This window comes from Pithys albifrons, chromosome 1, assembly GCF_047495875.1.
Source record: "Pithys albifrons albifrons isolate INPA30051 chromosome 1, PitAlb_v1, whole genome shotgun sequence".
Lineage (NCBI taxonomy): Eukaryota > Metazoa > Chordata > Aves > Passeriformes > Thamnophilidae > Pithys > Pithys albifrons.
In genome coordinates, this window is record NC_092458.1 from 60,208,700 (window position 1) to 60,224,176 (window position 15,477).

Here is a 15,477-nt window from a genome sequence, read left to right on the forward strand (position 1 = left end):
TGCTGGCACTGGTTCCCATAAGGCTCCACTTTTGAAAAGTGCCTTAGCCATTCAGTGTCCATGCACTATGCTGAGAAACAGGAGGGCAGAAAAGCCGTGCTCAGGATTTTTTTCAGTGCAGAGCAAGAAGGCAGCAGCTACGATGACTCTCTGCTTCACACTGTTGTGCCCAGGCTTCTTTCAGAGCTGTAGTCATTTATATGCATAAATATCAAGCTTGTCCCTTTTTGCAGGCTTTGATAGCATTTGTGTAACAAAGGAATCAGAGAGAGAAAAGAGCTGAACATCTTCTATTCCGGTCTTAGAAAATGAATGACTGTGTAGCTATGGTGATTAATTTCTTTTAGGTTTTATTAGATCACTGTCCTCTGCAATTTGTTTTCCTTCCTGTCCTGCTGTCCCATGTAGAGGACCATGAGAGGACCTCCCCCCATACCCCTCTTTGTTTTACTTCCTCACTGTGACTACCCACATGAGATATCTCAAAGAATTACGTAATAGTAAGGATTGCCACAGCAAAAGCTCTTGCCACATACTGACACAGGTTTTCTTTTTGCTTCAGTTTTTTTCTTCCATTAGTGGTCTGACACAGTCACTCCACATCACCCATTTCACACAGGGATACAAGAACTCTGCTTTAGTTGTATTTTTGATTACTTATTTGATTTTTTTATATCTCCCCTAGGCAAGATGCATGCTTGCTCTTTTACTCTGCATACCATACTTTCTGCAGCTTCAAATTGAGCCTAGTGGTATGTTTACCAGTCGTCTCTGTCTGGAAAGCTATGCAGTTGCATCTAGATTGTCTCTGGGTCTTACAGCTATTCTGTATTGAAAGACAACTAAAATACACTACGCGTATAAAGCTGCTTTTCCATTAAAGCAATTGGTGAAGTATCACAAGAATGTTATTCTGATGCCAGGAGGGAGGAGGGAGAGGTTTGTACTGATTGCTAATAGGAGGGGAAATAGCCTTTGAGACAACCCCCCTATTAAATGTGGTCTGCACAATTAAAAGCTTGGGAAGCCTTTCTAAGGTTTCACACATTTAGGCTTTGTGCCCAGGCTCAGGATCTCAGACATGGAGGTGGTTTCAGAACACCACACAAGGGGAACCATTTCAGCAAAAATATGAAGGTTACATGACTAATTTATTAAACTGTCTTGGATCACCATGCACATGCATCTTTATTGGCATGCAACTCCAGCAGAACAGAAGTAACAATTTCTTCCCAGCCCTCCAACCTGCCATTGCTCTTCTGAGCTATCAAAATGTTTTCAGGGACAAACAACAGATAGGGCCCCTGTGAACATTGCCAAGGCTAACTAAAGGTTTCTTTTTACCCTAAGAGCAATTTTTTTGTGCTTCCTGCTTTTATGAGTCTTCCTTAATCTTATAAAAAACCTTGATGAAACTTCCCTGCCTTCCATTATGTTCTTGGTTGCTGTATCTGTGCATTTTTTTTTGTTTGCTACAGGCAAGCTTGAGAGAGATGAAAAAAAATGAAGCCCTCTGTGACTGAGTAGACTGTTTCTCCTTTAAGAATCACCTAAATGTTGACAACTTGGTTACAAATCTTAAAAGGATTTTTTTTATATATTTCAGGTGAACTGTCTGTGGAAGGAATACAAGACCCATTCCTTGTTAGTGTACATATTATCACAGACCCAGGTGAATCCAAGACTCTTCAGCAAGCCATTGATAAGCTTCTAGCCTGGATCCATCCAGACCTCCAGCTGTTTCGAGTCTCAGAAAGACGAGTGCCCGGGAAGCACAGGAAGCAAGTGAAGGCTGGTGTTTCTCAGCCAGCCCTTGCCGTCATTCTGTTTGTGCAGGAGGAATATGGAGAAGAACCAATCTTGCAGCTCCATGAAACCTTTCAGCGGCCACCTTGGCATTACCACCACACAGAGCTAATGCATGGGAAATTCCTCCCTTACATGCCATGCAGCCAAGACTTTTACACTTTGGCTCCGGACACTCCTCTGTGGGCCATTCGCCCAGTGCACTATGGCAAAGAAATGATCCGCTTCACCATATACTGCAGATATGAAAACTTTGTGGACATTCTGAAATTGTATGAGTTAATACTGAAAAGACCAGTGTGTCAGAAAAAAGCAGACTTTTGTGTTTTTCCTGTCTATTCTAACATGGAAATAGACATTCAGTTTTCTTTAAAAAAACTTCCAAAGGGCCAGGTGCCAATGACAACAGAGTCAGCAGTGCTGGAGTTCAGAGTCAAAGATGTGGGGCAACTTGTGCCTCTCTTGCCCAACCCTTGCAGCCCCATCAGTGAAGGCAGGTGGCAGACAGAAGACCATGATGGAAATAGGATCCTTTTGCAGGTAAGTTCCGTATACAGGGAAACAGAACCACATTTCTTGGATTTGTGCAGGAAAGCTTAACGTGCAATGACAGACAGAAAAATTGCCCTTTTTATTTTTTTAGCTCTATCGTAGGAGAAAGAGCCAGGAAGTACTGCTAAACAAAGAATTTGAAACCCCTTGCTATGTGTGTAACTAATCAGAAAAGCAGTGACTGATACTATCCAGATATCAGTCAACTTCAGTTTATGCTTAGAGTGTTATGAGATGAGTTAGCTGTTTTAAAAAATGAAAAGAGAAGGAATTATGAGCCTGACTGGAGGAATGATGGCTGTTGAGTGCAGTTTTATAAGAAATACCGGCACAGAACTGACAGGGAGTTTTAAAATAGTTACGAGATTTTTATGGAAGACAAGCAGGATTCCTGGTGGTGCTCATTGTAGTCTAGCATCACTGGGTGACATACTGCATCTCTCTTTTGCACAGTGATTATCAAAATGAAAAGAGAGGTGATAAAGGAAAAGAAATGCACCCTGAAGAGCAGCCTAAGAGAGACGTTCCCAAAGACTGTTTTTGAACTAATCTCAAATGCTCATAACCAAATCCTGAAAGAGTTTGTTTGTTACGACATCTGTAGGCAGCGTATCTGGGCAATGTATCAGCATGCTCTGCTTCACTACATCCCATCCAAGAGAGATAAAAGGATAACAAGCAGCAAGCTCTTAAGAGCTGCCTGCCCTGCAGAGATGGTATCTCTGGCAATTCAGAGCCAGGTTAATGTGCATTCTTGTACTGCTTTCATTCAAATCAAGTAGCTCAGACCCTCGCCTTTAAAAGACTGTTGTTCAGATTTCAAAGGGTGGTTTTTTTGAGTGAATTGCATTCATGTGACTTGTCCAGTTGTCTGACCTTGTTTCTCGTGGAAGAAGCACTGGGGATGACATCCTTCCACCATACAGACCTCCCAGCACACACTGAGAGGTGTGTGCAACCCCTGTAGCACAGTACCTCGGTGTTTGTAGCTCCTGGGACTGAAAATCGAGGTACACAGGGCATCTGTGCCCTGGTGAGTCACATCCAAGTGGTACTGAAACCTTTCAATGCTGCTTTGCAGATGCCACCCTCAGATAAACCTCATGCCAGAGCTGAATAACACATATAAGGCTGAGGAGGGCAGGCTCTTTTCCCACCCTGGCAGGATAGTAACCAATTTGTTGGGGTTACTGATTGCACTGTAGGCATAGCGGTGTTAGTCTGAGATAACTTGTAAACTGAAGCTGACTAGAGTCATCACGAAAGTTATGCACAGCAACCATACTCACCTATGTCCCGTTTTCCATGTTCTTTCTCAGAAGGTTTCTGCTGTGTAATACAACTTTGATTTATGGGATCTTACTCTGGTTTCAAGTAAATTGAAGGAAAGGGTAAAAACAAAATAGGACTTCTAAATAAGGCTTTTGATTTAAAACCAAATTTTGAGAAGTAGCAGATGTCAGGTAGTACAGTACACAGGTAAAGCAAGACTTTGTGAGCAGCAGACCGAGGTAAACCATGCAAAGAAAAATCAAACCAAGATTTTAGCAATATGTATCAAAAGAAAAGAGTAAAAGCCTGCTAAGTGTGGCCTCCAGGTGCAAATACCTTTCATTTCTGTTTTTGATGAGGTTGATGATTCTGACCAAGAGGGCAAAATGGCAAACAGGAATGAAGTTACAGAAATGGAATTTATCACATTGGAATTGTGCTGAAGCAAAAGAAGTTTAATATATGCAACATGGAAGGAAAACAGAGACTTTAGATCTAACTTACACAGTCATAAACTCATGCAAACAAGGTCCTGGTATATGGGTTTCGAGCAAGTCTATACAATCAGAAGTGGAGCTCTACAGCTCCACTTAGGTACCTCCTCTTTGTACTTAGGTACCTGCAAGCGTAGCCAAAGTAAGTCTAAAGGGAGCTCGGACTGTGTTTGGAAAATAGCTAAGGTAAACAGCAGGAACAGGAAAAGGCTGTTTCACTAAATGATTGTTCTGTCACAAGAACAAAAAACTGTCAATAAATAGATTTTAGTTGGTAGTTGTAGATAACTGGTGGCTAACTACATAACAGCCACCCAGCAGGAGCAAGCAGTTAGCAACTTAATTTAAGGTGAGATTGTCATTTAGAGAGAAGGAAATGATGGATCATAGGTGGTAGGAAACACTGGATTTTGTGATCCATGAACTCCTTATATTCTTTTAATTCATTCTAAATTCATAGCAGTTATAGTATCTACCTTTGAAACTGACAGGACTACATTTTGACTTCTTACAGAGAGCTGCTATTAATAATATTATCCATGCCACAGCATTGGTGATAACTTTCTCTTCTTTCCAGTTATATGAACTCAAACAATGACTTCACAGTATCTTTCAGTCTGCACATCTGTTGGTACTTAGTAATCATCAGAAATTTTTGTTTACTTTATACAGATACCACACCTTTTTATGGATTAAAATTAAAATTATACCAAAAATGGTAGATTTGCATCCCTATTAAATTGCAGGCAGTATTTGAAGTTTGAATATACGTTCATAATTAGGCTGACAAGATATGACCTCCATGTTTTTCTTAGTGTCCTTACAGGGACTTGGATACTTACCAGATAGATTGATCCATGTTCTTAATCCATTTTGCAAATGCAATTATCAAGGGGCTTAGATAAAGTCAGTGCAAGAGAAAACAAAGTTATTCATGGGTGAAATAAATCTGTTTAATGCCACAGAAACCATTCCTTCATTTGTAAGGAAGCCCTTCAGAATTATTTTGTCACAGTAGCTTTTCCATGTTGGCAAATTAGCTTCAAGGGTGCACCTATGTACCAGATGAGGTAAAAGGGTAAGCTTCAGTTGGCTGTTGCAGGAGCAGGGCTTAAGAACATGATTGCATCCCACGGAAAGACACCCACACTGTTTCACTGCTGCTGAGCCCAGAAGCAGGAACTCTGGGGAGCTCTTGTCAGAGCAGTGGGAAGAATATGTAAATAATGTAGTTAAGAATCCACCACAGACCAGTATACTGAATATGCTGTCAGATTTGTAGGTATTGTCCAGATTCCTGGCTGCCTCTGGGCATAATCCACACAGAGACAGTTGAAGTGCTAATCAACTTGTACTCCTGGCAGTGCAACATGGGAAGCAGGAAAGGTTAATAAGTGATCGGACTGTCTTGGCCATGTGTGTTTGCAAAGCAAGGGTAGTGAGTGGAGAGAAGAAAATGCACAGATGGCTTCTTTAAATTATGAGAATAGCTTTGGGTAGGGTAGGAAAAGTAAAATAATATTTTGGCAGGATTTCCTAGCTACTCTGCGTGAGGTGGAACATGCAGACTTATTCAGGAGGAAGGTGGACAACAGCATATATGAGTATTTCACCTAGGTAGTGACTCAGCACTTAAGCATACTGCTTTTTTATATTCCAAAGGGTACCTGAGCCACCCAGGAAAGACGTCCAGCCAGGTTAGACTCAGGACCTACAAGAAGGCTGTGCCTTCCTGAAATGCCAGACAGTCTCCCTAGGAAATAGGAGCATAGATCAAACACTTAGGATGAGACATCTGATTCACCATGTAATAACCAATTTCTTGCTGAATCTGCTCCCCTTAATCCTCTTCAGCACCAAAAAGTAAGCAACATTGCCAGGACTAGTAAAAGTCCTAAGAAATATATAGTTTGTTACCAGTCTGTGGTAGTTCTGCCTGAAACAAAATAGTCAGATCTGTCATTGTAAGCCAGTTATTGTGCTAATGAACCTATGCAGTTTATGGATTCTCTGTTTTCTGCCTAGTGTTGCTTTATAAAGCATCGCTTGAAACAATAGTGCAAATGTTAACTTATCACTGCTTCTAGATAGAGGGATTTTTTTTTTTGCTGATTTGCTGAATTAATGTTCTTATCTGTACTGGGCAAATGTAATCTTGGGTTGAGAAGTGGTATAATCATGTATTTGAGGAGAAGAAGTAGTGCTTTCTTACAGAGTGCCAAAGACAGGCCATAACTGAAGCATGGAACAGGGTCAAGAGGACTCAGACAATGCAGAAAATACCTTTTCTTAGATACATGGGCAGCATGGATGTGTCTTACTGACCTGATGAGGTCAAAATAATGACCAGATATGAGGTTTGGACAGAGCTTTTCCTCTTCCAGCGCCAACTGAGACTAAAAGAGACATTTAGCTCTCCTCTGCAGCATGAGGAATGGTCTGCCTCTCAAGCTTATCTTGGCTAAGGAGAGGCAAATCTTGGAGGCTCAGGGTCCACTTAATTTTCCATATAAGTTTAGGACTCAGATCAGTGTGGTCATGGTTGTATTTACTTCAGTTGATCCACCAAACCCTTCCAGACCTCAGCTGGGTCTGCCACAAAGCAGTGTTCCCTCTCCTTCCCCTCCTTTCCAGTTTAGGTGTCTTGATGGTCATCCAGCATTTATATGACCCTGATAAAACTTGTAAGAATTCTAGGAGCATTAGTCAAATCTGCTACCATTTTAGGTGTGGGCCTTGGGCTTTATGGCACCTCTGTCATACCCCTTATGGAAGCATACAGCTATTTAGTATTCGGAAAACTGAAGTGCTTTTGTCTGCCTGAAGTGTCAACAGGCTCTGTAGAAAATGGCTGCATGAGTTTTGAAATTATTAACAAAAAGTCAGATTGGACAATAAGTGTACACATGTAGTCTTAAATGCAGTCAAATCATGTAATCTGTGTTACTCAAACCATTATCAAAAGCAGATTCTGGGAGGTAAAGGAAAGAAAACACAGTCACACTACTAACAGTCTGGAGTCACTACAGGTAAGTAGAAAAGAGAAAGAAGAACAGCTAAACCAGAATCAGAGAACGCAAAAAGATGAAAACTGGCAAAAAAGGGACACTTTTACCGAGAACAGCTTAGTGTGCAGGAAGGAAAATGGAGGTGAGAGAAGAGCTTCAAGCTCCCTTGAATTAATAGGGCAGATAGAGCAGAACTGAACACAGAGAGGAAGAATGACAAGAAAAAGCATCCACTGGAGCAGGTTCCCCAGAGGAGTTGTTGATGCCCCATCTCTGGAAGTGTTCAAGGCCAGTTTGGATGGGGGTTTGAGCAATCTGGTGTAGTAGGAAGGTGTCCCCGCCCATGGTGTGGGGGCTTGGAACTAGGCAATCTTTAAGGTCTCTTCTAATGCAAACCATTCTATGACTCTTAGGACAAGCAAGGATGTGTACAGGGCACTTTTGCAAAAATTACTTTTAGTTTCTTTAGCAACTGGTGAAAAGGACAGACTTTTGGAGCCAAAATTGACTCAGTCAAGGGAGGTGCCTTAAGCTGATCTAATTAATCTGTAAGTCTAATACTAGCCTCCTATTTTTAAATTTTTTTTACTCTATTTTTCCTTTCACTTTTCTGACATACGTATTTGGATCTCTTAATGCTAATGACGTGCTTGTGGGTGGGCATAGTGAATCAGTCAATTTTTTTAGGTTTTTTTCTTCAACCTAAGGTACTTTATTTTTTTGCATTAGTTCAATTATGTTTCATGGCATACTAGGATCTCTTATGACTCTGTACATCCAGGAAAAACTCTTGAGAGTGAATATATCTTGTGTTACAAAGCATCCACCTTTCTTAGTCTTGTAAACACACTACAAGCTACTTTTCGTACATGTTCTATTTTAAATTAAATTTGTGTACTTTGCCTTTTGATAACCTGTGCTTCTAAATACATTTTTCAAGTCTTACTTTCAAGTAAGACATGTCATGATGATACTGAAGACTTACCTCTGCCATTTTTTCTGGTGTTGATTTTTTTCCTGGATCAATTCCACCAGTTTTAATACAATTAAACAAACACCATCGCACTCCTGTGGAGCAAGGCAGGCAAAATCTGGACTCGAGATGGTGATGTCATTGCTGTGCTGGCTGGGTCCTGACCTCAGCAGAGTCTTGCTGGCAGTTTTTAATGCAGATAATACTTAAGGAGATCTCTATCTGCTTTCTTAAAAAGCAGATAACTTAAAATAGACTTCAGGAACACTCACTGATTTTTTTTTTTTGTTAGGTCCAGGCAGCCCAAGGCGAAAGTGCATTTTTGCAAGGTTTGCCACAAGTTATTTATTGCATTTAGGGATATCCATCCTGAAATTCTTCTGCAGACCCTTGGAAAACACAGACTCTAAATCCCTCCAGGCTTCACAAAGATTTGTGCAGAGATTATAAATGAGCAGCAGATTAGCGCCTGATGAAAAAATCTGTTCTGTTAGAGAGCTAATCTGTGCAGTCAATGGCCGGGTTTGTAGTGCATCTTTGTGGCAAGGTCTGACAAATCTATCTCCCTGTATTTGGAATTTCAGCCAAAACCAACGTGTCACTTTGGAACTTCAGTCAAATCAACGTGTCATTTTGGATTGTCTCTTTGTCCTTTCAGATGACTGAGTCCCTCTCTGGCATCTCTGTGGCACTTGTGCCTGTTGCAGGCAGTGTGGCTTTACCAGGCATGGTTCTGCTGGGATGCAGAGAGGTAACAAGCACTGCTGAGAGCAAGCTGTGAGAAGGCTGAAGATGAGGACTTGAAAAGAATTCACAAAATTAAAGAATGTACAACTGCTCCCAAAGCCAAATGGCAGGCTTAAGGAGGTGGAAGAAGCCTCAAAAAACTAAAGAGGAGCAATCACATGAATGCACAGACTGCATGCAGCACTCGGTGTGCTGTGCCAGGGTGGCACAAGGGAGCACAGTCAAATGGCCTTGGCACAGGGCTAGGAACTAGTCTTGCCTGAGTTTTAATCCTGGCTAAATCATTGAATCCTCTCTATGATCTCTGACAAGTTAGAGAATGTAGATATAGAAAAGTCTTATTAGTCCATGTAATCCAGTTCTCTACGATATAGGATTAGCCTGTAATCTTTTTTCACTAGTATTTTATGAGGTGGTGCTTGTGACGCACTACCTGTAGTACAGTTGTGCAGCCTGGTATTCTCACAGCCAGGAAAGTCTTCAGTTGTATTGCTTTAATATGAAAGTATGAAAATAATACCCCCTATTACTTTCTTTTTTATGTCCATATGAAGAAGATCAGCATGGGAAAATAAGTCTTCTAAATCTTAACTGATCTAAAAAAAATTATTGAGGTAAACAATTTCTCCTATAAACAGAGCTGTTCAGAAATAAGCTGTGTTAATGATGTCATTTGACCTGCCCTACAGGCAGCCATCCTAAGCCAGGCTGTACTTGCCCCCTTCTCCTCACTGATCCACCGTTACCTCCTGCCAGGCCAACCAGGCTTGACCAGAACCTGTGACCCATTATCAGGATTAACAGCAAATACCTTGTATAAAATGTAATGCCTCTATCTGACCACAGAAACATTAAAAGAGCTAGGGAAAAAAATTTAAAATAACAAAACTAAAACTAATGTCTTACCTAAAGTAGATTTTCTTGTTAGTTTTAGGCCAGATACTTAAACCTATTTGGGTCGGATTGCCCCTTCTAAGTGCTGCCACTTAGAAGTGCATTTCGCCTTTCTTTTGAGTCTTCACTTTTTATCTGCATTTCAGTTAGAAATTTCCTACATGAAGGCAAGGTTTCTAGCAGGGATTTTTTAATTCACCTTATCCATTTAGCCTGGTATCGCCCTCTGGTTCACATCCTCTTAGGTAATGCCTGAGGTTAGCATCCTTCGGAGTCCTGGAAATTCGGTTGCACCTCTAGTCATTGTGTTGCATATCTACAATCCAGAACTAACACAAGCTGATTTAAACTGGAGGGTTTGGAAATAATAAAAAGAGCTCAAAGCAATCTGTTCTTGTATCCATGCTTTACTCCCAAAATGCTTAAGATTTTACCTGTATTAATAAATTTCATATGCCCAGAAATGTTCCCAGGCACTGACATCCCTGATATGGAATGGCCTGTGTATGTGTTTGCCAGCCAGGCAGGATACAGCAGATACACACAATCACACAACTGAACTGGACCAACTATCTCTTGATAGTGGTGACCTGAGAGACCAAATTAAATTCCTTCTTCTTTGGAACACATGTTGGAAGTTGTGTCAATAAATAAGAAATTATTGCCATCACCTAAAGATGAGACTTTTAATAGTGTGCAAAATGCCTCCTCTATACACTAAAAAATAAACACACAGGAGTCATCTCTGCAGGATTTGGTTCAGCGTCAGAACATAGACACCTAAAATTGATGTCTACCTTCAGGTATTTTTGTGTCAGCTACAATCTGTGTTCTCACTGTAGTTGGTGGGTATGTACTTAGTGCAGCCCAAGGACATAGAAAGCAATTCAGCTAACCCAGACACAAGAATTTCTTCAGGGAAAGCTGAATTGCTCTCCATACTCCATTGGCTGTATTAACTAGACAACTAAATTCTACTCAGGACGCCTGCGGGCTTTGCCTTATATACATGTAGACAGGTGGTATGGTCTGCACAAGGTAAAGGCATGGCTTTTGTACTGCCCACAGAACTCTCCACAGTGCACGTACAGATCTGTTCCCAAAAGCCTTATGTTTTCAGGTGCAGTTTTGTCTGAGTTGTTGCCAGTGAATCATCGTTTCTTTGGATGCTTGATCTGCCAAATTATCAACTAAGTCTACAAAATCTCAAGAATAGCATAAAAACAAGCCATGGTGAGGCAATCCATGATTTTCTGTCCTGGAGGTAGAAGTGTTCTGGAACTGCTTCTGTTGATTCACCAAGCAGGGTCATTGAGTTCATGTAGCATATCTGATAACAGAGCTACTGCAGAGAAACAAAAAGTAGTACCTTTGGTTAATGCAAACAAAATATAATGAGGAGTGTTTTCTTGGACAAACCCATTAAAAGAGTGCAGTGATCTGGTTGTGTACTTTCAGCATGTCATATTCTTATTTCTGGGTTATCCAAAAATTGTCTTCCTTTAAGAGGCAGCTAATATTTTCTTCATGGACAGAAGCCTTTTATCTTGCTGAGTAATTTTTAAACAAATTGGCTGGTTTATTGCATAAATAAAATAATGTTGTGTGTAGAGGTCTAAAGTGATTTCTGGCTAATGTTTTTTTGACAATTGATTCATTTTATTTGATTAATTTATACTCAATTTCTTAATTTCTTAACTAATTCATTTAATTGTTTATGGCATTAAGGAAAACAGCTTATTATATTAACCAGACATAGGTTATGAATAACATACTTCCTCACAGAGACATATATATAACATATATGTATATATGTGTACATATACATACATATTCATCTACAACATCTAAGTGAATTTTTATTGCTTGACTGTCCTATAAATCTCTAGATAAGTGATCTTGAATGAGCAAAACAGTTTTTGCAGATGTGAAGATCCTTTTTGGCCTCTGACATTGCTTCAGGAAAAACTAGAAGATGGTTTGGACAGATCTAGGTCACTAAGACAATGTGATGTGCACAAGCAAGATGTTAAAAGCAGTGATGTATGGAGTTTTTTAGAGACAGGGGATACAAAAGACCGTCTTTGTTGCCAGGTCTCAGGCCTTTCTGTCATGTCATATAATCTCTTTGCTAAAATGAACAAGCTCACTCTTTATCCATTATTTGCCCCAGAAGACTCTTCCCCTTCTGTTGTTATTAGAAACCTTTTATTAGTTTGTGGTTCAGTTTTTTAATAGATAGTTCATTGTATTTTTTTTCCTGTGGCTCTATTTTTATTATTTCAAGTTTATTCTTTTTCACATAGGCATGATTTGAGTCATGTGCAGCATTCTGGATGAGGCCTTAGCAGTGTTGTCCATAGTGCATTAAGACTTTTTTAACTCATTTGAGACTGCCCCATGTCATGTTGTCACAGCGTGGTCACTTTAGTAACACATAGTGATCAGGAGGACACTGAGTTCTTTCTCTCTCTTCTGTTGTTTCCAACTGACAAGTCCCATATCTGAGATTATTGTTTATTTTCAAGAGTATGATCTTGCACTTTGTCTCATTAGTTTCTGTCCCTTTTGTAACAGAGATCAAGCATTTTGTATTATGTGAGAAATTCCAGTAAGAAAAATTTAAATTAAACTTTTTGAAAGGCAATTATTTGAAAGCCTCACTGAAACAAATGGGATGATGAAAAACCTTCTGATTGCTTGAGCACAGTTCAGTTCCCACACATGTCAGTGTCTAATACTATAGGAAGGTCACCTGACCTCCAGCTACTTGTGGAGAAGGATATTGGCTCCCCATTTGTCACAGCTGCTTCTCTTGTTCAAATACTGTCCTAGGACTGAGATTCAGGTCCAGATTCAGATCATAATCATCAGTTTAGGTCTTCAGTCTAGGTGTCTGCAAGCAAATTACATGTCTGTGCAAAATGTCATTAAGAGCTAGTTAACAGAGCAAGTGGGTTCTAGGGCACATTCCTCAGCTAACCAGATGTGAAAGAGAAAACTAGAAAAATTTGAAAGAAGTAGTACATTTCTGTTGAGGAGACAGAGAATGAGCTTTTTGATGAAGGCTTTTTTGGTGTTTCGGAGGGGAAGACAAAAAGAACACAGTAAGGAAGAAATGAGAAATTATAATTATGGTAACATACATCTTCCATTTCTTCATTTTTGTTCTTCACCTGTCCACTAAGGCAGTAATGTTGGAAGACAGAATATGAATGAATCTGAACAAGTCAATAGAAGTGAGAATTTAAAGCTAGCGTAATTCAGACCCCAAGGCAGAGCTTCTCTAGCATTTATTCTTGTTGTCTTCAAGGCTCGTTATGTAAATATTTGGGATTTTGGCAGGGTGGTTTCTCTTTGTTATTGAAGTGAAACATTTGCTGCAAGCATACTGACTGAAGTCTGCTCCGTAATTATTTGTAGTAACAACCCAGCAACGGAGACTTTATGGTTGTAAACCTGCCAATTCTGTATTAATGTGATCTTCTTTTCTCCCTCTCCCGTCTGCAGCAAGCACGCAGTTGGTGTAGGAAGTCTGCAAAGCAGAACAAGCAACAGTATCCATCTGTGTCAACAGATTCCCACTTCACCACTCTGCCAGCCTTTCCTTCTCAGAGCCACCGATCTGTCTCTGAACAGGCACAAGAAATGGCTCAAAACAAGGTACATCATGCGAACGGCCTTGGTCATTATGTTGGTTTCTCCCAGCAGGACTTGAGAGATAGTGATGGAGGAGACTTCACACGCAGATCCAGCAGTGCCTCCAGCATTTCATGGTCATTTCAACGAAGCAAGTCTCTGTTCTGCTTGCCCACAGTGAACTCCTCTTCAGCATCAGAGACATTTCATTTCAGTGAACCATTTCATTTTTTAAATACTGGGTCAACTGCAACCAGGTTAAAAACATGGAAATGCAGCCCCAAACTTAACATTGATGACTTGGAGGGTGCCCAAGAGACTGATGTGGATACAGGGATGAAGCTGTCCTTCTCAGACCTGTCTGTGGTTTCTGCATACTCTGCCCTTAATGGATTTTGCAGTGAGTTGGAAGACTCTCTTCCCCCACAGAAACAAACTGTCAGTAAGACTAAACAGATAGCCACCAGTGGAAGGCCCATGTCTGCCATGTGCAATACTTTTGAGTCAGTTGATGGGTCACTGCCTTGTCTTTCTGAATGGTCTTCCAGCTGTTTCACATCAGCATCTCCCACTAAGCATCACAAACAGTCCTTGAGAGCCGCTCCATGTTCTTTGGATGATCGTGTCTGCCCAGCTTCACCAGTTAATGAAGAAGAATTTTACATCTGAAGTTTCTCTATCTTATACCTTCCAGGGCAAACATGTTCTACTTGTGAATAACAGCAGTGGGTCCACCTTGACCATACAGATGGTTTCTTGCTGAGGAGAAGGTCATGCAGCACAGTATGTCAAATGTTTGAAGAAAATACTCATAACCCCCTGAGATGGGTATTCCCAAACCAGGTACAGTAAAGCAGTCTGAGCTTGGGCCTTTGTACTGAAGGAGATGTTCAGCACAAAGGCTTTTCGACAGCACGGCTAGGTGGATGTTTTCTATGGTGGTGAAGGAAATGCCAGAAGAAACATGGAGTATTCCATTTCAATTTGGCAGAAAAGGATGATTAATTTGTGATACCAAACTGCTTTAACTTTCTGAGAAATTCCTCTAACTCTAGAAAGATGGCAGAAGAAAGGGGTCTTATTTTTCCCTTTCACAAGTTCCAAAGGCAGCTCTAAGCACTGTGGGTTCCAGCATCTCCAGTAGAGTCAGACAAGAAGTTTCCTGTGAGGAAACACACTCTTCCTTCTAACCTCTGAGACCTGGCAGTGGTGAGGAGGGGGAGAATCACAGAATCATCAAGGTTGGGAAAGATCTTCAAGATTATCTAGTCCAAGTATCAACCTAACACTACCATAATCACCCCTAAATCAGATCCCCAAGTGCCACATCCAGTTACCTCTTGAACACTTTCAGAGACTGACTCCACCATCTCCCTAGACAACTTATTCCAAGGCCTAACCAGTCTTGCAGTGAATGTATTTTTTCTAATACCTAATCTGAATCTCCCTTGGTGGAGAAGGTTCATTTCCACTCATCCTTGCACTTGAGACATGGCAGAAAAGACCGACCACCACCTCACTGTGACCTTGTTTCAGGTAGTTGTAAAGAGCAATGAGGTCCTTCCTAAGCCTCCTTTTCTCCAGGCTAAACAGCCTCAACTCCTCAGGAGACTTGTGCTCCAGACCCTTCACCAGCTCCACTGCCCTTGTCTGGACATGTTCCAGCACCTCAATGTCTTCCTGTAGTTGAGGGACCCAAAACTCAACACGGGATTTGAAGTGTGGCCTTACCAGTGCTGAGTAAAGCGGGACAATCATTTCCCTGGTCCTGCTGGCCACAATATTCCTGATTCAGGACAGGATGCCAGAGGCCTTCTTGGCCAGCCACCTGGGCATGCTGCTGGCTCATATCCACTGGCTGTCAATCAGCAGCCCCCAGTCCCTTTCTGCTGAGCAGCTCTCAAGCCACTCTTCCCCCAGCCTGTAGTGCTGCATGGGGTGGTTGTGACCCAAGTTCAGGACCCAGCACTTGGTTCACATTATTGAACCTCATACCGGTGCCCCCAAGCCCATCGATCCAGTCTGTCAAGATCTCTCTGTAGAGCTTTCCTGCCCTCCAGCAGATCAACACTCCTGCCCAACTTGGTGTTGT

At 41.1% G+C, this 15,477-nt stretch overlaps 1 protein-coding gene across 1 annotated transcript in view; it reads left to right on the forward strand.

Moving 5' to 3' along the window:
* The window catches only part of FAM124A (family with sequence similarity 124 member A), a 40,810-nt gene extending 26,037 nt beyond the window's left edge, over window positions 1-14,773 (forward strand). The window contains exons 3-4 of the mRNA XM_071570916.1: window positions 1,607-2,346; window positions 13,257-14,773. Coding sequence (XP_071427017.1) covers window positions 1,607-2,346; window positions 13,257-14,054 — 1,538 coding nt within the window. The 3' untranslated portion in view covers window positions 14,055-14,773. The remainder of the gene's footprint in view (window positions 1-1,606; window positions 2,347-13,256) is intronic.
* The last annotated feature ends 704 nt before the right edge of the window (window positions 14,774-15,477 follow it).